Source organism: Pan troglodytes, chromosome 19 (genome assembly GCF_028858775.2).
Source record: "Pan troglodytes isolate AG18354 chromosome 19, NHGRI_mPanTro3-v2.0_pri, whole genome shotgun sequence".
NCBI lineage: Eukaryota > Metazoa > Chordata > Mammalia > Primates > Hominidae > Pan > Pan troglodytes.
Genome location: NC_072417.2, coordinates 49,020,647 through 49,043,627, shown reverse-complemented (window position 1 = coordinate 49,043,627; position 22,981 = coordinate 49,020,647). Strand labels below are relative to the sequence as shown.

General features: G+C 46.6%; 1 protein-coding gene across 3 annotated transcripts in view; it reads right to left on the bottom strand.

Annotated features, from left to right (window-relative positions):
* The window catches only part of TOP3A (DNA topoisomerase III alpha), a 41,756-nt gene extending 18,787 nt beyond the window's left edge, over nt 1-22,969 (bottom strand). Inside the window, exons 1-13 of one of the 3 annotated variants that reach the window (XM_063798882.1) lie at nt 22,626-22,962; nt 22,313-22,537; nt 16,590-16,649; nt 16,069-16,142; nt 14,629-14,704; nt 12,856-12,964; nt 10,320-10,463; nt 10,004-10,174; nt 9,625-9,725; nt 7,105-7,179; nt 3,928-4,010; nt 1,863-2,070; nt 60-245 (exon numbers count right to left, since the gene is read on the bottom strand). In XM_063798882.1, the coding sequence (XP_063654952.1) occupies nt 60-245; nt 1,863-2,070; nt 3,928-4,010; nt 7,105-7,179; nt 9,625-9,725; nt 10,004-10,174; nt 10,320-10,463; nt 12,856-12,964; nt 14,629-14,704; nt 16,069-16,142; nt 16,590-16,649; nt 22,313-22,492 (1,467 nt within the window). In that variant the 5' untranslated portion in view covers nt 22,493-22,537; nt 22,626-22,962. Of the gene's footprint in view, nt 1-59; nt 246-1,862; nt 2,071-3,927; nt 4,011-7,104; nt 7,180-9,624; nt 9,726-10,003; nt 10,175-10,319; nt 10,464-12,855; nt 12,965-14,628; nt 14,705-16,068; nt 16,143-16,589; nt 16,650-22,312 lie in introns of all 3 variants that reach the window. The other 2 variants (XM_054670340.2, XM_054670341.2) reach the window with 2 other exon arrangements.
* Between the last annotated feature and the right edge of the window lie 12 nt (nt 22,970-22,981).

The window sequence follows — 22,981 nt, the reverse complement described above, 5'->3', positions numbered from 1 at the left end:
AGAACTCAGGACTCACAACACAACTGTCCTCCCTCTCACTGGGGACCACTCTTTATTACCTTGTCACTCCAGTGATCATATGGATACACATCCAGATAGTTTCGGGCCAGAATCATGAGGCCATGGGCCACAAAGCGTTCCTGAGCGATGTCGATCTCCACTGTGGTCTCCTGCCCCTGAGCATCCTGGGAGCAGCAAGCCAGGAAATGGCGAACAATAAACTCGTACAGTCGCTGTTCATCTCCCTAGGAAGAAAAAAGGAGTTTGAAACTCCCCCTAGAATATCACCTCTCAAGGACAGGAGCATCACTGGTAGCCCTAGCCTAATGTCCTGCACAGAAGAGGCCACACTGCTCCTCAGGCGCTGCACTAACATGGAGTGCCAGGCAAACAAGTCCTGGGGAGAGGATGGGTTTAGGTTGACACATCTCACAACTCAAATCTGGCAAAGATAAGCAAAGGAGTCATCTTCCCTTCCAGACTGGGAAGTGGTTCTTTGATGTAAACGCAATCTAAGCAGAAAACAAGATGAAAGCATAAGAAGTTAGCAAGACACTCCTCAAATACAAGAGACAGCAACATTGCACCTGGTGGCCTTAGCCCAACTTCATGCACACATTTAAGCAGTAATTTTCAGGGTAATTTTCAACTAGGTAATCAATGATTTAGTGAGCCTCAGTCTATCAAAAGCCCATGAGACATTTATACACATATCCAATAATTCCCCTTCTAAGGATTTCTTCAAAGGAAATAACTGGAGAACCACAAAAATATTTATGTCTACAAATGTTAACTATAGTATCAAAAACACACAAAAAACAGATTTGGCAAAATAAATTACGGCACATCTTTGCAATTGTTAAATATCATGCTTAATAGGCAATTTTTCCCCCTTATAATCTTTTGTATTTCTTAATTTGTCTAAAATGAACATGTAATTTTTTTTTTTCCGAGACAGAGTCTCACTCTGTCGCCAGGCTGGAGTGCAGTGGTGCAATCTCGGCTTATTGCAACCTCCGCCTCCTGGGTTCAAGCGATTCTCCTGCCTCAGCCTCCTGAGAGTTGGGACTACAGGCACATGCCACCCCGTCCAACTAATTTTTGTATTTCTAGTAGAGATGGGGTTTCGCCATGTTGGCCAAGATGGTCTCAATTTCCTGACCTCGTGATCCACCCGCCTTGTCCTCCCAAAGTGTTGGGATTACAAGCATAAGCCACCGCGTCCGGCCATATTTTTAAAATCAGAAAGAATGTATGTTATTAAAAGAAGGAGGAGAAGAACGAAAGACTAAGATTTCCCCAGCTTTGTGAGAAGCCTACAGATGTAAACAAGCATTTCCCCAGCTTTGTGAGAAGCCTACAGATGTAAACAAGCCTAATGGCTCCTGTGCCTGCAGAGCCTGCCCCTGGCTGAGGAAATGACTGAGACAGACAAGCAGAGCTGTGTGGGAAACTGCAGTGACAGGGGGTGGCACGACTGGGGTGGCACCAAAGTTTCAGGAGGCAACCAAAACTGAGCCAGCCTTGGGAGGATGGATAGAATTCTCTAGTTCCAGGGACTGGGAAGGCCACAAGGCTCACAGTGGAGGTGGTGGTCTGCACAGGGGTTGCCTATGAAGGACTAGCAGGGAAGCAGCAGGAGCTGATGGAGAGTGGGACGTGGAGCTGGATTAAGACGGGGGCCCACCACGGGGAGGGATGAGGCGGTCTTTATCAAAGCCAGGCAGAGGATTGTGAAATGAGAGAGATCTCAAAATCACTTGTTTTTACAATCACAGCCCACAGAGTAAATTCAAACCTTACTACTGACCCCCAGCACTTCCCTATGGGTTCCAGCAGGCAGTACATTCAGGGAAACCAACCTGTAAGCTGTTGGTATATTTGGTGGGGTGAATGGGAGGGTGAGCTTGGTCAGACTTGTTCCCATTGCGTGGGGTGGGACCACCCCGCTCTAGAATGCTCTGGGCAAAGGCCCCCCAGCGTGGATCGGGGGTCTGCTGTTCCACCAACACCGTCAGGTTTAAGTCTCTGGGAAAAATGTTTGTTTCTGTTCGGGGATAGCTGATGTACCTAAAACCAAGGCAAACAAACAGAAAAAGAAATTGCTAGGCTCTCTGATTGGTCTATAAACAACTGAAAGCACACACTTAACACCTGCAAATACTCATCTGATGTAGCCAACTCAACTGAAGGCAGCCTACGTTACCTGCTTCAGAAAAGTTCTGAGATGAGACGCACCCCCTCATGGGATGAAAAGCAGCTGGCTCTCCTGCTAGGACACTCAAAGAAGCCAAAAGGGGCAGCACAGCACAGGAAAAAGGCCAGCAGCCTCATAGCCTGGGGCTTGTCACTGGCCACTCTGAGGGTCAGTCTGACAGACCAGCCCTGATGCAGCACATGAGCCTCACTGACCCTGACACGTTCCACCAGCGTGTGCTTCAAGACTTTTCTTAGAGTATACAAAGAACAATGCTGTCCGATAAACTGTAATGTGGACTCTATTTGTTTTTTCTTTTTCATTTTTGAGATAGTCTTGCTGTGGCACCCAGGCTGGAGTGTAGCAGCGCAATCTTGGCTCACCGTGGCCTCCGTCTCCCAAGCTAAAGTGATCCTCCTGCCTCAGCCTCCTGAATAGCTGGGACTACAAGTGTGTGGCACCATGCCTGGCTAATTTTTTTTTTTTTGTATTTTTTTTATAGAGACAGGGTTTTGTCATGTTGCTCAGGTCGGTCTTGAACTCCTGAGCTCAAGTGATCCTCCTGCCTAGGCCTCCCAAAGTGCTCAGATTTCAGGTGTGACCCAACATACCCAGTCTCTATTTGTAATTTTTGTTTCCCCCCAAGAGACGGAGTCTTGCTGTGTCACCCAGGCTGGAGTGCAGTGGCGTGATCTCAGCTCAGTACAACCTCTGCCTCCCGGGTTCAAGCAATTCTCCTGCCTCAGCCTTCTAAGTAGCTGGGATTACAGGTGCCTGCCACCACACCTGGCTAATTTTTGTATTTTTAGTAGAGATGGGGTTTCACCATGTTGGCCAGGCTGGTCTCGAACTCCTGACCTCATGATCCACCCACCTCGGCCTCCCAAAGTGCTAGGATTATAGGCGTGAGCCACCACGCCCAGCATAATTTAAAATTTTCAATTAGTCACTTAAGTTACTGAGATTACATTCTATTTTCATAGAAGTCTTCAAAACCCAATGTATATTTTACATCTATAGCACATCCCAATTTGGACAACTTGAATTTCAACTGCTCAATAGCTGCAGGCTGGACAGCACAGTTAGAGGACCTCAGTGCTGGGGTGTATATGACTGGGGCGGGGAGGAGTTTCACAGGCAAACAACTTTGAAAGGTGCCACCCACTGTCTGCCACTTGCCAGGGCCACAGGGAGATGGCTGAGGAGTCAAAAGTAAGATCTGAATCTACTCTATGGGTTTTTACATAGAAACACCTTTTCTGTATCAGAAAAGAGAAGTCAAAGTCAAAATCCTACCTCAGAGCTTGGGTGCTATCTAGACAGTTTTTCCCCATAAACTCTTATTTCTTTATTTCTTTCTTTTTCCTTTTTTTTTTGAGATGGAGTCTCGCTCACTCACCAGGCTGGAGTGCAGCGGTGTGATCTCACCTCACTGCAACCTCCGCCTCCTGGGTTCAAACGGTTCTCCTGCCTCAGCCTCCCCAGTAGCTGGGACTACAGGCGCACGCCACCACGCCCAGCTAATTTTCGTATTTTTAATAGAGATGGGATTTCACCATGTTGGCCAGGATGGTCTTGATCTCTTGACCTCGTGATCTGCCCGCCTCGGCCACCCAAAGTGATGGGATTACAGGTGTGAGCCACCGTGCCCAACCCATAAACTCTATTTCTCAAATATTTCATCCTGATAAAGACGGTTCAAATTCTACTCCCAAATCCAAAATACTTACCCTTGAGTGTAGAGCTTCTCAGCAATCCTCATGGTTTCTTTAGCATTTATTCTCAACTTTCGAGAAGCCAGCTTCTCAAGCTCCTGTGAAATGGGTCAACAGGCATGTTAGGTGTACTGCATGGGTCAGGCAGCACAACTCAAATACACAACTCATCTTCAGTCAAATCTGGCCCATGTCACTCCAGGTGCTTCTGTCAAACAGAGCTGAAAAGGCTGCCCAACAACGATTTCTGGGCCTGCCAAGCAGAGTCAGATCCTAGCCTAGTGGTTCTCAGACTTTAATGTGTGCAGGACTCAACTGGGAAGCCAGCAGATTCGGGGCCCTGACCACTGGGGAAGCTGCTATGTTGCGCAGGCTGATCTTGAACTCCTGGCCTCAAGCAATCCTCCCGCCTTGGCCTCCCAAAATGCTAGGATCACAAGCGTGAGCTACCATATCCAGCCCAAACTCCACATTTTTTTTTTTTGAGACGGAGTCTCGCCCTGTCGCCTAGGCTGGAGTGCAGTAGCATGATCTCGGCCCACTGCAACCTCCACTTCCTGGGTTCAAGTGATTCTCCTGCTTCAGCCTCCCAAGTAGCTGAGATTACATCACCACCATGCTTGGCAAATTTTTGCATTTTTAGTAGAGATGGGGTTTTGCCATGCTGGCCTGGCTGGTCTCGAACACCTGACCTCAGGTGATCTGCCCGCCTCGGCCTCCCAAAGTGCTGGGATTACAGAAGTGAGCCACCACGTCTGGCCAAAACTCTGCATTTAAAAAATTTTTTTATTTTCGAGACAGAGTCTCGCTCTTGTTGGCCAGACTGCAGTGCAGCGGCACGATCTCGGCTCACTGCAACCTCCGCCTCCCGGGTTCATGCGATTCTCCTGCCTCAGCCTCCTGAGTAGCTGGGACTACAGGTGCTCACCATGGCTGGCTAATTCTTGTATTTTCAGTAGAGACGGGGTTTTGCCATGTTGGCCAGGCTGGTCTCAAATTCCTGACCTCAGGTGATCTGCCTGCCTTGGCCTCCCAAAGTGCTGTGATTACAGGCGTGAGCCACCGCGTCTGGCCCAGAAATCTACATTTTTTTTTTTTTTCACATGGAGTCTTGCTCTGTCATCCAGGCTGGAGTGCAGTGGCGTGATCTCGGCTCACTGTAAGCTCTGCCTCCTGGGTTCACGCCAATTCTCCTGCCTCAGCCTCCCGAGTAGCTGGGACTACAGGCACCTGCCACCACGCCTGGCTGATTTTTTCTATTTTTAGTAGAGACGGGGTTTCACCATGTTAGCCAGGATGGTCTCGATCTCCTACCTCGTGATCTGCCCGCCTCAGCCTCCCAAAGTGCTGAGATTACAGGCGTGAGCCACTGCGCCCGGCCTGAAATCTACATTTTTTAACAAGCAGTCTAATACACTGCTTTAACACAGACAGTCTGAGAACCACACTTTGGGAATACCACCCAAGCCCCAGTAAATTCTCCTGGAGGGTGAAAATAACGAGCTGTTCTTTTCCCTAGGTGACAAGCTAACAATGCTGATGACTATACGTCACACTAAAGCACACTTAACCAGGGAGGACTAAAACACATATGCCTACTATATAAAATCAATGCAGCTGGGCACAGTGGGTCATGCCTCTAATCCCAGCACTTTGGGAGGCCGAGGCGGGCGGATCACGAGTTCAATAAATTGAGACTACCCTGGCCAACATGGTGAAACCCCATCTCTACTAAAAATACAAAAATTAGCTGGGTGTGGTGGCGCGCACCTATAGTCCCAGCTACTCAGGAGGCTGAGGCAGGAGACTCGCTTGAGCCCGGGAGACAGAGGTTGCAGTGAACCAAGATCATGCCACTGCACTCCAGCCTGGCGACAGAGCAAGACTCTGTCTCAAAAAACAAACAAACAAACAAACAAAATGCATAACTTCCCCCATGAAATCCCTCCACACATATACACATTTATTGTGGCTTGACCAAGACAAAAGAACGCACTGACCACCAGTCCCTGTGTGCTTCTTAGCCTCCATGCTTGTTAGCCTGAGTGTTCTGTATGTCCAACCTCCAGAGTGAATTCTAATAGTAATTCTATCCCAAATTTTCCTGCTAAGTGGTGACTGAGAAGGCATACTCCTAATGTGATTTACTCAGACTTATGTTCTGTCAGGGTGGCTCTTTCTGGGGTCAAATAATTTGAGAAGCCCTGTTCTAAAGTAGGTTCATATAGCAGATTATTTAAAGCAATATTTATACAGATTATACAGCAACATGAAAAAAATGCTTGGGTGGAAAAGCTACTCTAATTATAATGCTGTAAAAATATGCATATTAAAAAACAGGAAGAGATACTAGTAATTATGTAAGGATGGTGAAGCCATAGGTTGTCTTCCTCTTTTTGTTTCCCAAACCTCATACAATGCAGTTATATTGCATTTGTTAACAAAAACAACAAAAAAAAGACCAGGCGCGGTGGCTCACGCCTCTAATCCCAGCACTTTGGGAGGCTGAGGTGGGCAGATCACCTGAGGTCAGGAGTTCGAGACCAGCCTGACCAACATGGAGAAACCCTGTCTCTACTACAAACACAAAATTAGCCAGGCATGGTGGTGCATGCCTATAATCCCAGCTACTTGGGAGGCTGAGGCAGGAGAATCACTTGAACCCGGGAGGCAGAAGTTGTGGTGAGCTGAGACCGCACCATTGCGCTCCAGCCTAGGCAACAGGAGCGAAACTCCATCTCAAAAAAAAAAAAAAAAAAATTAACAGGCCAAGCAGTGGTTGGGTGTGGTGGCTTATGCCTGTAATCCCAGTACTTTGGGAGGCTGGGGCTGGAGAATCACTTGAGGCCAGGAGCTTGAGACCAGCCTAGTCAACATAGTGAGATTCCATCTCTACCAAAAAATTTTAAAAATAATTAGCTGGTCATAGTGGTACATGACTATAGTCCCAGCTACTTGGGAGGCTGAGGTGGGAAGATCTCTTGAGCCCAGAAGTTTGAGTCTACAAAAACAAAATAAACAAAAAAACAAACAGTGAGGCTAAGCAGGACCGTGTCTTTCTCCAGTGTTTTCTTGTGTGGCCTGGTGATGGGTGATATTTTCTTCCACCAAGCCACAGTCTAGGCGGTAGAACCACGGCCTCAAAACAGTAAGTGTTCCCCCAGTGCCTGAAACAGCCTGTCTGGAACATACCACAGTGTCCAAGGCTTGAGGCCGCCACTTGCTCTTGGGCTTAGATCTGACCTCTACCACAGTTGCCATGGGATCCTAGAAAGCCAGGAAAGAAAAGACCATGTTAACCTGTTAGTGCATCATCTCCATCCTTCCTATGGATAGCCCATGCCAATCCTTCTAGATCACACTGACCACCGCCAGCTAAGCCCGCAGTGACAGCCTAGGAGAGTGCCCCACTTAATGTCGCTTGTAGCTGACAGTATGGTAGACACCATCACTACTTTCCCACTCAAACCAAGATTGTGAAGGGCAATTTCACAAGCCTTAAGGTGCTTCCGCCAGAGCCTATGAAATCCAACAGCCTATGCATCACCTGAGTACAGTTTTCTATGTACACATGCACAGTGCTCTTTCTGTTGTTGTTTTCTTTAAAATATAGAGATGGGGTCTTGCTATGTTGCCCAGGCTGGCCCAGAAGTCCTGGGCTCAAGCAATACTCCCATAAGCCACCATGCTTGGCCCAGTGCTCCTTTAAAAAAAAAATTCAGGATAATACAGAGTTAGAAATAGGAGAAATTGCTGGGCACAGTGGCTCACGCCTGTAATCCCACCACTTTGGGAGGCCGAGGCGGGCGGATTACGAGGTCAAGAGAGCTAGACCATCCTGGCCAACATGGTGAAAACCCATCTCTACTAAAAATACAAAAATTAGCTGGGCGTGGTGGTACACGCCTGTAGTTCCAGCTACTGGGGAGGCTAAGGCAGGAGAATCGCTTGAACCCGGGAGGTAGAGGTTGCAGTGAGCTGAGATCGTGCCATTGCACTCCAGCCTGGCGAATGAGCTAGACTTTGTCTCGGCGGGGAAAAAAAAAGAAATGGGAGAAATTGTACAAGTTGGAGACCTTTAATCTTAAAACCAGCTTCATAGTTTACATCACCCACCACGTAGTCCCGCACCACATCCGAGTGAAGGAGAAACAGGGCAGGTCTTTTTATTACTTACTTTTATATTTTATTATTATTTAAGTTTTTTTTTTTTTTTTTTTGAGGCAGTATCTCGTTCTGTCACTCACGCTGAAGTGCAGTGGCATAATCATGGCTCACTGCAGCCTCAATCTGCTGGGCTCAAGCGATTCTCCCACCTCAGCCTCCCAAGTAGATGGAACTATATGCAGGTACCACCACGCCCAGCTAATTTTTTTTCTTTTTTAGAAAGATGGGGTTTCACTATGAAACCCAGGCTGGTGGTCTTTTTATTTAACAAATAATTGTGCAGTGTCACAGAGACTCCCAGTGGTCCAGGGTCAAAGGGTGGAGTGAGAGAGAGATGGAGAAGGCAGCATGGTCTGCAGAAGGGGCAGGGACACACTAGGACTCAGTCGTGCTCTGCCATGTACAGCTCTCACGTGTCTGTGGGTTAAGTCTCTTCACTTTCTTTAGCTTCCTCATCTGGAAAATGTGGATGCTATCACTGCCTTCAGAGGCATTATTAGGATTAAACAAAACAACACATAACAAAGTGTACCTGGTCCATAGCGGGTGCTGCACAGTTATCACATCCCTTTGCCTAATTAGTGTCTGTGGGTTAAGTCTCTTCACTTTCTTTAGCTTCCTCATCTGGAAAATGTGGATGCTATCACTGCCTTCAGAGGCATTATTAGGATTAAACAAAACAACACATAACAAAGTGTACCTGGTCCATAGCGGGTGCTGCACAGTTATCACATCCCTTTGCCTAATTAGTAACAAATCCGCCAGTGGGCTACAGCCAAGAAGCACACCATGAATTAAGCCTAGAGAGCTCGGAATGTTACTTAAGCATGACTCTGTGCAGCCCCTGGGTTAAACCAGGCTGTTATGTGCTAATAAGAAGTGGCATCAGAAAGTAAACAATCAGCCCAAGGGCCAGGAAACATCAGGGTGGGTCCCAACTCTGCCACCAACTGGCCTATGACCCAGGCCAGTCTTGCTCCCTTCTATGACACATGCGTGTCCCACCCACCCCCCCAGCCCTCTCCCTAATTTCTCCAGCCTCTGCTCAAGTGTTACCCCTCCCCTCACTGTCCCTCCGGCCTTTCTCTATCCCTTTACCTTGCTTTATTTTCTTCCTAGCTTTTATCACTATATAAAATTAGCCCACTAATTTGTGACTTTCACTTCTCTAGATGTCCTCATGTGACCAATAAAGAGGGGGCTGAGCCAAATGCTGTTCATTCTCTCCTAGCTCTATAAGTCAATGACCTGGACTGGTCTAGCTAATCCTTGCTAATTTCTGGTGATAGTATATGCCCCAAGAGGGGATTTCAACTATACATTTCCCAAAATTTCTGATTTTATCTAAAAATAATGTAGATACTTCCCTTTTCCTTTTAGTGCTGTTCTCATGGGGTTCTAGTCTTATTGGTTCCCAAAAAGTGATCCCGAGATGCAAACTTAAAGCTAAAGTCCAATGGGAGAATGAGACAGATCACCTCTGCCGACAGTGGGAGTGGTTTGGGAGGTGTGCAGAATGTTTCCTAGATCATTAGGGGTTCTTACCTCCATACACAACTGATAGAGAACTAGGCAAGCCGTGTGGTTAAAGAGTCGATGCCTTTTCCAGTTGAATTCTACGATACCATCTCTGTGGTCATGAGTTACTATATTAAGGAGAGACAAACAGAAAGGCTGTGTCTCAGAGACATGTCATGATATGACAGATAGAAAAAGGTTTATTGTGGTGAAAGTCAAACGAATATCAAATAGGGAGGAGTTTCTGGATAACAAAGGGAACTTTAAGTGGATTGTAATGGGCCAGGGAGGATGACAGCAAGACTAAAATAAATCACATCTTTATTAGTGCTATTAATGCTCACAGTCCCCCTCCTTAACCTTGGGCCTATAGGTCCCAGGCCATAACACCCACTCCAGGCCCTACCTTTAATTCTGTGGAAGATTTCTGGTACAAAAGCCTGAATGGCTTTGAACCGCTCCACCACAAAGCCCAGTGTGGGGAACTGGCAGCTGCCGTAACTGATGAGCTGCTCTGCCAGCACCTCAGGAAAAATCCTCTGAAGCCGCAGGGTCTGGAACCTAGTAAAGGCAGCTCCTGGAGAGTGAAGGAGAGTGAAGGAAGGTGAAAATGATGGATAATGAGAGTCCAGGGCTGGCTGCACATATCGACACAGAGCCCATTTTTGGTCCCATAACACAACATTAATGTGGCCATGGGAGAGGTCTGCCTAGCTCCTCACCAATCCTCAGGTCCAGCTCCTGCCTCACATCCACAGCATCGCTCACCCTCTGATCAGGCTCGGTCAGGTTTTCACAAGCTGTCCTGACGGCATGGGGTGTGATCTCAGAGAATCGGGCTCGCAACACCTGCAGATTGGGCTTTACTGCAGAACACAAGGTGTTACCAAGGTCAAAGTCAAATCACACTGCCCTCCATCATAAAGGACTCACTTTTCTTAAAGCCCCTTGAAATAAAGGCAAACCAGTTCAAGAAGCTGTGAGATGACCAATTTACCTATTAGGTTAAATCAATGGTGTACAGTGTCTAAAGAGGAAACATCACCATAACCTTTAAACTGAGTGTACTGTCAGAAATAGTGATGCAGTTAATTTTAGCTAGTAACTGTGGGGAAAAGAGAGATCAGATCGTTACTGTGTCTATGTAGAAAAAGGAAGACATAAAGAAACTCCATTTTGATCTGTACTAAGAAAAATTGTTCTGCTTTGAGATGCTGTTAATAATCTGTGACTTGTCCCAACCCTGTGCTCACAAAAACATGTGCTGTATTGACTCAAGGTTTAAAGGATTTAGGCCTGTGCAGGATGTGCTTTGTTAAAAATGTGTTTGCAGGCAGTACGCTTTGTGAAAGTCATTGCCATTCTCCACTCTCTATTAACCAGAGACACAATGCACTGCGGAAGGCCGCAGGGACCCCTGCCCAAGAAAGCCTGGGTATTGTCAAGGTTTCCCCCGACTGAGACAGCCTGAGATATGGCCTCGTGGGAAGGGAAAGACCTTACAGCCCCCAAGCCCGACACTCGTAAAGGGTCAGTGCTGAGGAGGATTAGTGAAAGAGTAAGGCCTCTATGCGGTTGAGATAAGAAGAAGGCATCTGTCTCCTGCACGTCTCTGGGAATGGAATGACTCGGTGTACAACCGACCATATATTCTATTCTGAGATAGGAGAAAACCGCCTTATGGCTGGAGGCGACACATCATGGCGGCAATACTACTCTGTTACTCTTTACTGCACTGAGATGTTTATGTAAAGGTAAACATAAATCTAGCCTACGTGCACATCCAGGCACAGCACCTTCCCTTAAACTTATTTATGACACAGTCTTTTGTTCACGTTTTCCTGCTGACCCTCTCCCCACCAACACCCTATAGTCACACTGCATTCCCCTCCCCGAGATAGTAAAGATAGTGATCGATAAATACTGAGGAACTGAGACCAGCACTAGTGTAGGTCTTCACTTGCTGAGCGCCGGTCCCCTGGGCCCACTTTTCTTCCCCTTTACTTTGTGTGTGTCTTATTTCTTTTCTCAGTCTCTCGTCTCCACCTTGTGAGAAATACCCACAGGTGTGGAGGGGCAGGCCCCCTCCAATAACTAAAATACTAAAATGCTCTTGGTGAACCTTTTTTTTTTGGAGACAGTCTCACTCTGTCACCCAGGCTGGAGTGCAGTGGTGCAATCTCGGCTCACTGCAACCTCTGCTTCCTGGGTTCAAGCAATTCTCCTGCCTTGGTCTCCTGAGTAGCTGGGACTACAGGCGCCCGCCACCACACCTGGCTAATTTTTGTATTTTTAGTAGAGACAGGGTTTCACCATGTTGACCAGGCTGGTCTTGAACACCTGACCTCAGGAGATCCACCTGCCTCAGCCTCCCAAAGTGCTGGGATAACAGGCATGAGCCACCGTGCCTGGCTGCCTTTTGCAACTTTAATCTTACTTGCTCTCTCAGGCCTTTTGAGAAAAGAAAAATATTGTCAATTAAAGGGTTCTGTAGGGGAATTTCATGTCCCTTCAGCAAAGAATATAGGACATATACACACTGTCCTTGAAAGTTAATGCACTTAAATTTCCAGGAGTCATTACAGCTTTGAACACAAAACCACTAAAGGAAAGTAGCAACCCCACCCTCTGAGCCAGAGAATGGCCTGTTCATCACTCCCTCTAAGTTACCCAAAACCATTAACACTGTTAGAGCCTTTAAATCCACTGCAACAATTATTTATTAATAGTCGAGCATTGTATAATATGAGAGATTAAATAAGAAAACAGAACATTTTATAATTATTTTTTGTACTTTACTTGTGGTATATTCATTCTTTTATACATATTCAATATGTAATTTTATTTTTCTATTTTTGCTTCCATTAACCAAATACTAAAAGAATTCAATATATAACAACAACAACAACAAAAAGAATATAAAGTCCCTGTTCTCAAGGCGCCGGGTATCTGCTTGTATGCTTGTACCTAACAAGAAATGAGTCCTGGGCTAAATGGTTTACACCACTCATTAACTCATCTAATCTCTGTGGCAGTCCCAGGAAACATGTCAGATTGGCCTGATGTTAGAGACAAGGAAGTTGAGGCTCCCAATGGCTCAGTGATTTGCTCCAGGACACATGGCTGGTGGGACTCACAGACTGGGAGGGAGAGTACCTGCAGAGGAACTCATCCGTGGCCCATGTGCACATATAAACGAGAACACTCTATTTATGGAGTTCCAAAGTAGAGAAAGTCAGCAGCAGCAGCAGCACTTACCAGCCTTACACACGTGGATAATCTCAAACCCGATGTTTTCGCCTTCTCTATCACAGTCAGTCCAGATCACCAGAGCCTGGCACTGGCGAGTCTCTCGTTCCAAAGTTTTCTTAAGTTCACAGTGGAATAAGAGTGGTGAGAACAGAATTGCAGAACAGTGACTTGACACCTCTATGCTAAGGGGATCTGACTGAAGGTTAATGCTGCCTCTTGCAGTGTGACAACTTGGCAAGGGAAAGAGAACAGAGAAAACTGCTCTCATTGGTGCTAATCATGATACAACCCCTTAGAACCATAAACGAGTTTCTAGAATAGAGAGTTTAATATAACTTCCCCAATATGACAAAACCTGAAATTCAGCTCTAACACACATACACACACACACACACGCGCGCGCGCACGCACACTTCGAGACGTTCTGATTATGACCTAGTTAAAAAAAACGAAGCCGGCTGGGCGTGGTAGCTCAAGCCTATAATCCCAGCACTTTGGGAGGCCGAGGTGGGTGGATCACGAGGTCAGGAGATCGAGACCACCCTGGTTAACACGGTGAAACCCTGTCTCTACTAAAAATACAAAAAATTAGCCGGGCATGGTGGCAGGCGCCTGTAGTCCCAGCTACTCGGGAAGCTGAGGCAGGAGAATGGCATGAACCCGGGAGGCGCAGCTTGCAGTGAGTCGAGATTGCACCACTGCAGTCCAGCCTGGGTGACAGAGCAAGACTCCATCTCAAAACAAAACAAAACAAAATGAATCCCAATTGAATTTCATCCAAAGTTTCATCAGTTCTCAATAAATTAACTGGCCAGGCTCGGTGGCTCACACCTGTAATCCCAAAACTTTAGGAGGCTGAGGCGGGTGGATCACGTGAGGTCAGGAGTTCGAGACCAGCCTGGCCAACATGGTGAAACCCCATCTCTATTAAAAATGCACAAATTAGCCGGGTGTGGTGGCAGGCGCCTGTAATCTCAGCTACTCGAGAGGCTAAGGCAAGAGAATCGCTTGAACCTGGAGGCAGAGGTTGCAGTGAGCTGAGATTGCACCATCATACTCCAGCCTGGGGGACAAGAGCGAGACTTCGTCTCAAAAAATAAATAAATAAATAAAAATTAAAAATAAATTAACTATGCATGCCCTGACTGCTTGACAACTGGCAATTTACTGTCAAACAGGCATTTATACTTTGTAGCCTCTTTCATCTAACAAGGGGTGAGATGGGGGCTAGGTGCTAATAATTTACAATACTTAGGATTATTTTTTGAGATAGGGTCTCACTTTCTCACCAGGCTGAAGTGTGGTGGTGTGATTACGGCTCACTGCAGCCTCAACCTCCTGCCTCCTGGGATCAAGTAATCCTCCTTCCTCAGCCTTACTAGTAGCTGGGACTACAGGCATACATCACCATGCCTGGTTAAATTTTTTTTTTTTTTTGAGAGATAGGGTCTCACTATGTTGCCCAGGCTGGTCTCAAATTCCTGGAGGTCATGTGATCCTGCCTTGGCCCCACAAATTGCTGGGATTACAGGCATAAACCACCATGTCCAGCCTTTATTCCTAGGATTTAAACAACTACCATTCATAAAAAAAAGTTTACTTCAGTCCCTTGGCCACTTAACCACATTTATACAATGGGTGGGAACCAGCTTTTTAAATCATGGTAGTGACTTTGGTGGAAAACCTTATCTCCAAATGCCAATGCATTAAAAACAAAGAAATCACTCTGTTTGACTCTGTGGTTTGACTCAGTGCCATATGTCTTCCAAAAGACCCTACCTTGATGTCTACAAAATTCTCTGGGCAGTACTTTTCAATTTCTGCTTCAAAGAGGACAAGAGGGTTGCAGCTCTGCCTAGAAAAGAAATGAAAACAGAGTGCCAACTCAGTACATGACAGAGAGCCCTCCAATCTAATGACAGCAAACTGTTCCAATGGGTTCATGGTGTATCCCCAAAAGAAAAGGTCCCGGTGAATTGAAAGTAAGGCTATGACCCTCTGCATTACACACTGTCCACTTCTCCAAGAGTGTGAACAGGACTGATAAGATGGCATTCTGGAGCCCTTTCACAGGTAAATGCAATCCAATGGCTGCATGAAAAAGGTCTGGCAATTTTGAGGAACACCAAAAGTGACTGTTTAAAGATTAAATAAAAATTCACAATGGATCAGATAATCCTAGGTCATCTTAATATTATAAATTACTGCTGGGCGTGGTAGCTCACGCCTGTAATCCCAGCATGTTGGGAGGCCAAGGTGGGTGGATCACGAGGTCAGGAGATCGAGACTAGCCTGGCTAACACGGTGAAACCCCGTCTCTACTAAAAATACGAAAAATTAGCCAAGCGTGGTGGCGGGCACCTGTAGTCCCAGCTACTCGGGAGGCTGAGGCAGGAGAATCGCTTGAACCCGGGAGGCGGAGGTTACAATGAGTCAAGATTGTGCCACTGCACTCCAGCCTGGGCGACAGAATAAAACTCTGTCTCAAAAAATAAATAAAATAAATAAATAAATAAATTACCAAGGCACAGTGGCTCACGCCTGTAATCCTAGCACTTTGGGAGGCAAAAGAAGGCAAACCCCGCTTTGTTTTAGACCAGCCTGGGCAACAGGGTGAAACTCCATCTCTACTAAAATAGAAAAAATTAGCTGGGTGTAGTGGCACATGGCTGTAAGGCCAGTTACTTGGGAAAATGAGGCATGAGAATCGCTTGAACCCAGGAGGCGGAGGTTGCAGTGAGACGAGATTGCGCCACTGCACTCCAGCCTGGGTAACATAGCGAGACCCTGACTCAAAAAAAAAAAAAAAAAAAACCGGGCATGGTGGCTCACGGTCTGTAATCCCAGCACTTCAGGAGGCTGAGGTGGGCAGACCACCTGAGGTCAGGAGTTCGAGACCAGCCTGGTCAACATGGTGAAACCCTGTCTCTACTAAAAATACAAAAACTAGCCAGGTGTGGTGGCACGTGCCTATAGTCCCAGCTACTCGGGAGGGTGAGGCAGGAGAATCACTCGAACCCAGGAGGCAGAGGTTGCTGTGAGCCGAGATCACACCACTGCACTCCAGCCTGGGAGACAGAGTCTCACTCTGAAACTTTGTCTCCAACAAAAAAAAAACAAAAAAAAAATTACCCAGTAAGATCGACATGCCTCAAAATTCCTGTGAAATTTCACAACTTACTATAATCTGAAAGTCCTTCCCTTGAGAATTGTACTGACCATTTTCGAAACTGCATCTGGAAATCATGAGCCAGTAAATGTCCAGAAACTGAAGTCATTACCATGGTAACATTCTGAATGATGACAAAATTCAAAATTCAGTTAGTCTTTTTGCAGTTATTATTCTGCCAAATCATTAAAATGAGAGGGAGGAGCTTCTATTAAAGACATTTTTAAAAACCTGATTGGGAAGAAATAAACATAAATATAAGCTCTTCAAAGCCAAAAGTCACAGGAATACAATCACCATTCTAATGATATGGTGTATAACTGACGCCTCTTGCATCAGTTAAATTTTCCTCAAACTATTGTATATTAGCTTTTTTTTTTTTGTAATGAAGAGCTGAGATGGGACCATATTTTATTAAAAAGAGAACTCCTCATAAATTATAAAGTGATCACCCCATATCCAGGAACCTTTAGGTTGTTAACAGTTGTTATTCTTAAGACAGCGACATATTCTACATATGACGAGGCTAACTACTTTCTCTTGCTTATGATGGAAATATTTTAGCACCTACCTGGCCATACAGATGATAATCAAATTCATAGATCTTGTTGAATTTTGAAAGTCCTTCTCTCTATAAAACAAAAATAAGTAAAAAATATAAATTACGTTTAAAACAATGGATTCCTTTGTATAATTCTTTCTGATCCTGAATTTGGCAATGATTTCTTGGTTATGATACCAAAAATATAACCAACATTGCTCCAAAGAAGATAAGAAATGGCCAACAAGCATATGAAAAGATGCTCAATGTTATTAATCATTAGGAAAACACAAATCAAAACCATGATGAGGTACCACTCCATACCCATTAGGATAATAATTAAATAGAATAATTAAAAAAAACAAGTAAAATAACAAGTGTTGTCGAGGATGTGGAGAAATTGGACATTGTCAGTGGAAATGTAAAATGCTTTGGCCACTCTGGAAAATTTTGGTGTTTCCTCAAAAAGTTACAGAGTTATCACATGTCACAGCAATTCCACTCCTACAAATTTACCCAAAAGAATTAAAAACGCATTCAAATACACTTTGGGAGGCTGAGACAGTTGGATCACTTGAGGTCAGGAGTTCGAGACCAGCCTGGCCAACATGGTGAAACCCCATCTCTACTAAAAATACAACAATTGGCCAGGTGTGGTGGTGTGTGCCTGTAATCCCAGTTACTTGGGGAGGCTGAGGCAGGAGAATCACTTGAGCCCAGGAGGTGGACGTTGCAGTGAGTGGAGATGGCGCCACTGCACTCTAGCCTGGGTGACAGAGCGAGACTGTCTCAAAAAACAAAAAACAAACACAAAAACACATTCAAACAAAAACTTGTACATGAAAGTCTATAGAAGTTCTTTTTTTTTTTTTTTTTTTTTTTGAGATGGAGTCTGGCTCTGTCGCCCAGGCTGGAGTCCAGTGGCATGATCTCGGCTCACTGCAAGCTCCACCTCCCGGGTTCACACCATTCTCCTGCCTCAGCCTCCCGAGTAGCTGGGACTACAGGCACCTGCCACCACGCCCGGCTAATTTTTTTGTATTTTTAGTAGAGATGGGGTTTCACCGTGTTAGCCAGTATGTTCTCAATCTCCTGACCTCGTGATCCACCTGCCTCGGCCTCCTAAAGTGCTGGGATTACAGGTGTGAGCCACCACGCCCAGCGAATGTCTATAGAAGTTCTATTCACAATAGTCAAAAGATGAAAACAACCCAAATGTCCATCAACTGATGTATGGTAAAATGAAATGTGATCTATCCATATGATAGAATATTATTCAGCCATAAAAAGGAATGAAGAGGCCAGGTGCAATGGCTCATGCCTGTAATTCCAGCACTTTGGGAGGCTGAGGTGGGCGGATCACGAGGTCAGGAGTTTGAGACCAGCCTGGCCAACATAGTGAAACCCTGTCTCTACTAAAAATACAAAAAATTAGCTGGGCGTGGTGGTGGGTGCCTGTAATCCCAGCTACTTGGGAGGCTGAGGCAGGAGAATCGCTTGAACCTGGGAGGCGGTGGTTACAATGAACCGAGATCGCATCACTGCACTCCAGCCTGAGCGACAGTGAGAGAGACTCCTCAAAAAACAAAAAAAAGGAATGAAGAACTGATATTAATACATGGTACAACATGGATGGACTTCAAGAAGATTATGTTAAGTGAAAGAAACCTGACACAAAAGAGCACGTAAGATATGGGTCCACTTATAGGAAATGCCCAGAACAGGCAAATCCATGGGGAAAGAAGGCAGATTCGTGGTTGTGAGGGGCTGAGGAGAGGGTAAGGGGAGTGACTGCTTAATGGATATGAGGCTTCCTCTTGGGGTGAAAAAAAACCTTCTGGAACTAGATAATGATGATGGTGGCACATTTAGTGGACAAAATTCCACTGAACTATATACTTCAAAATGATTAAAATGGTCAATTTTCTGTGCATTTTACCACTCAACCTACATGGCTCTCTAAGACTCTTATGATCTGCACTCAACTGCTGCTCTTGCTTAACTCATCGGTGTCTCTTCCCACCACACCACACCCCTAACTTCTCACTGTTTCTGAATATGCCAAGCAGTTTCAAGCCACTAGGTTGTTCTTTACAGTTTCTACTGCCTGGTAAAACTTTCAGGCTCAGCTCAAACATGCATTCAACAACTATGAATTTTTTTTTTTTTTTTTTTGAGACAGAGTCTCACTCTGTTGCCCAGGCTGGAGTGCAGTGGCACAATCTCGGCTCACTGCAAGCTCCGCCTCCCGGGTTCATGCCATTCTCCTGCCTCAGCCTCCCGAGTAGCTGGGACTACAGGCGTCTGCCAGCATGCCCGGCTAATTTTTTGTATTTTTAGTAGAGACAGGGTTTCACCGTGTTAGCCAGGATGGTCTCAATCTCTTGACCTCGTGATCCGCCCACCTCGGCCTCCCAGAGTGCTGGGATTACAGGTATGAGCCACCGCGCCTGGCCTAATTTTTTTTTTTGAGATGGAGTCTCACTCTGTCGCCCAGGCTGTAATGCAATGGCGCAATCTAGGCTCACTGCAAGCTCCACTTCCCAGGTTGAAGCGATTCTCCTGCCTCAGCCTCGTGAGTAGCTGGGATTACGGGACCCCGCCACCACACCTGGCTAATTTTTGTATTTTTAGTAGAGATGGGGTTTTGCCATGTTGGCCAGGCTGGTCTTGAACTCATGACCTCAGGTGGTCTGCCCGCCTGAGCCTCCCCAACTGCTGGGATTACAGGCATGAGCCGCTGCGCTCAGCCCAAGTATTAATATTTATTGAAAGTTTCCTGCATTCCAGACAACATATTAGGCGTTAGGACATAGCAATTAACAAAATACAATCACTGTCCTTTGGAGTTTAGAGTCCAAGGAGAGGCAGTGACAAAAATCAAATAAATGATCGCACATCCCATTATTTAACTGTAACTAGTAGATGCCTTTCAAGTAGAATAGAGTGCTATGACAGCATGTCAGTAAGGGTCTCTGACCTAGTGTGGGGGAACAGGTGGTGAGGGAAGGATTCCTTGAAGATGAGACATTTCAGCAGCCTCTCTCCTCTAGCCGCCCCAGATGCCAAAAGGAAAGATGGCCAAGGGGAAGAAAGTGGCCCTGGCCCCTGTTGTCATGGAGCAGCAGTAGGCCAAAAAGGTGGTAAATCCCATTTGAGAAAAGCCCTAATAATTTTGGCATTGGATATCTAGCCTAAGGGCCTCACCCACTTTGTCAAATAGTCCCGCTATAAATGGCTGCTGCGGCAGAGCCGCTGTACTCTATAAGTGGCTGATGTGCCACCTGGGATTGACCAGTTCACCCAGGCCTCAGACTACCAAACTTAAGCTACTCAATTGCTTAAGCTGGCCCACAGTACAGACAAGAGACAGAGCAAGGGATGAGATCGAAACCGTTGGCCCAGGCTGAGAAGAAAGCTTCCAGCAAAGGGGATGTCGCTACTAAGAGACCTACACTTCGAGCAGGGGTTGACACCGTCACCAACTTGGTAGAGAGCATGAAGGGGCAGCTGGTGGTGGATCCCATTGAGCTGGTTGTCTTCCTGTCTGTGCTGTGTCCTAAGATGGGGTTTCTCTACTGCACCGTCAAGACTGGGGTGTCAAATTCCACAGGAAGACCTGCACCACTGTCACCTTCACAAAGGTTAACTTTCTGGTAGACAAAGGAGCTCTGGCTAAGCTGGTGGGACAAATTACAACGACATATGAGATCTGCTGTCACTGGGGAGGCAATGCCCTGGGTCCAAAATCTGTAGCTTGCATTACCAACCTAGAAAAGGCAAAGGCTAAAGAATTTGCCACTAAACTGGGTTAAGCACACACTGTTGTGTTTTCTGTACATAAAAATAAAAATTCTCTTTCCAAGAAAAGTCTTTCCTTTTGGCTGGAACTGCCATCTTGGAGTAATTTGCCAAAATGACGAACACAAAGGAAAAGAGGACGAGGCATCTGATGTATGTTCTCCTGGCCTTATAGAAAACATGGAGTTCGAGCTGGGCATGGTGGCTCACGCCTGTAACCCTAACACTTTGGGAGGCTAAGGCGGGTGGCTCGCCTGAAGTCAGGAGTTCAAGACCATCCTGGCCAACACAGTGAAACTACTAAAAATACAAAAAATTAGCTGGGCATGGTGACAGGCACCTGTAATCCCAGCTACTAGGGAGGCTGAGGCAGGAGAATCGCTTGAACCCGGGAGGCGGAGGTTGCAGTGAGCTGAGATCACACCATTGCACTCCAGCCTGGGCAAGAAGAGCAAAGCTCCATCTCAAAACAAACAAACAAAACAAAACAAAAATATGGAGTTTCTCTGGCCACAGACACCAGAATCTACAATGAAGGTGATATTGAGGACTTCGTGAGAATGCATACTGTTCAAAAGGGAATGACCCACAAATGTTACATGGCAAAACTGGAAAAGTCTATGTTACCCAGCATGCTGTTGGCACTGCTGCGAACAAGGGCTAGATTCTTGCCCAAAGAATTAATGTTTCTATTGAGCATATTAAGCACTCTAAGAACCAAGATCTTTCCTGAAATGTGTGAAGGAAAATGATCAAAAAAGAAGCAAGTCAAAGAGAAAGGGTTCAACTGAAGTGCCAGCCTGTTCCATTGAGGGAAGTACACTTTGTGAGAACCAATGGAAAAGAGCCTGAGCCGCTGGAACCTATTCCCTATGGATTCATGGTATGATACGGTAAAAATAGATAAATACAAGACCTCTGGATTGCTTAAAAAAAAAAAAAGGGAGAGAGAGAGAGAATGAATTCAGCAGAGCCTTGAAGGATAAGAAGTTAGGCGTAGGAGAACCATTTTTCAATGTCTACTTCATTGTCTAGAAGTAGACAAACCTTGGGGCTGGTCACCAGGACTTCTAGCACTGGAAACAGGTAAAGCTGTCAGCCAGCATTCACACAACCCTGGCTCCACTCCCACTATCCTTGATCTGGAAACAGGTCTTAGGACCCTGGGAACTAAAGAAAAATGAGCAGGGAACTTCCACCCACGCTCTTAGAAAAGTTCTCCAGAAAACCATTTCAGGATCTACTTTTGTTATCTGAGATATTTTCCTGGACAGCTCTTTATGTCTCCCGTGGCACCTCCTTTATGAAACTTTTTCTTATCCTCCCTTGCGTTTGTGCCTCCCGTGTGTGTAGAACACATTCTTACCACTTACCTCTCTCAGAATCAGTTCATTCGGGTAGGAACAGGGCTGACTTCAAATCTAATCCCCAAACCTTAACCGTGTTGCTGTAAGTGTGCACTGTGAGGCTGGAAAGTCACAAGGGCTGTAGAATGCAGTGGCTGTGGCACAGGATGGGGAGGGCTAGGTTGGCTGGGGAACGATCGGGCAGGGCTTGAATGCCAAGTTAAGGGAATCTGGTCAGTAGTTCCCAAATGAATTTCTGAATCTCTAGGGAAAAACAGTAAAATACACACTTCCCCAGCCTCACACAAGACACGAAGGGCAGCCAGTGCCCGAGGCGATTCCGAGAATCAGACAAGTTTGGGAACCTGCTAAGGGCAAGCAGAACAAAAGGTTTCCACACAAATGAGTGAGATGTATCAACTACGTTTTAAAATGCACTCCAGTCCGAGAGCAGACAGGAGGCCACTGCAATAATCCAGACGAGGGGCAGTGAGGCCTGAGAAATGGGAGATAATCGCCTTCATCTCGATTCTTGGCGCCCACCACGCTGTCCGAGTCGGTGGGCCTCCCTTAAGGCACGTAGCTGATCGGAACGCGCTTTCTTACCCGCCTCATGCGACCGTTTGACAGCAGGTCGGCGATCCCCTTGGCCGCGTCGTTTTTTTCGGCCACACAGAGGACTTTCCGCACGCCTCGGAGGGCCACCTCCATGGCGGCGCGGGAAAAGGCACGGTCTTCGGGCCGTCGCAGCCACCGGAGCGCGTAGCGGGCGACAGGAAAGATCATCCTCAGGCCTCGCGCCCGGAGCCGCTCCCCAGCTGCCGGCGCATCCTGGGGAAGCCAGAGATGAGGCTCAACTGGCGCCCACCGAAAGGGAACCAGAGCCTCGCTTCGGTCACGTCCCCACCAGCCTGCTGGCCTTTGGAGCTTCACTGAGCCTTTCCCGTGCCGCAGCCGCCGCCTCAGCACCGAATCCTGTATCTTGGCGTGGAACTTCCGCCCGCCTTCTCCAGCTACTTCCGCCAGGCGCGCGCCCCACAGCGACCTGGAACTACAACTCCCAGACTGTCCCGCGCCCCTTGCCCAAGCACGTTCCCCGCTGCCACCTCCCCGCCGCCCCCGTCTCACTCCGCCCCACTTTCCCCTCCTTCCCGGCAGTGGTTGGTTAATCGGACTCCTTCTTGCGGGGAGCCGCCAGACACTCCCATCCAAGGCCTCTTTCTCATGACTTTTTAATCTCCTGCTCGGAAGTCTACGAGGACGCTTCCGGGTCAC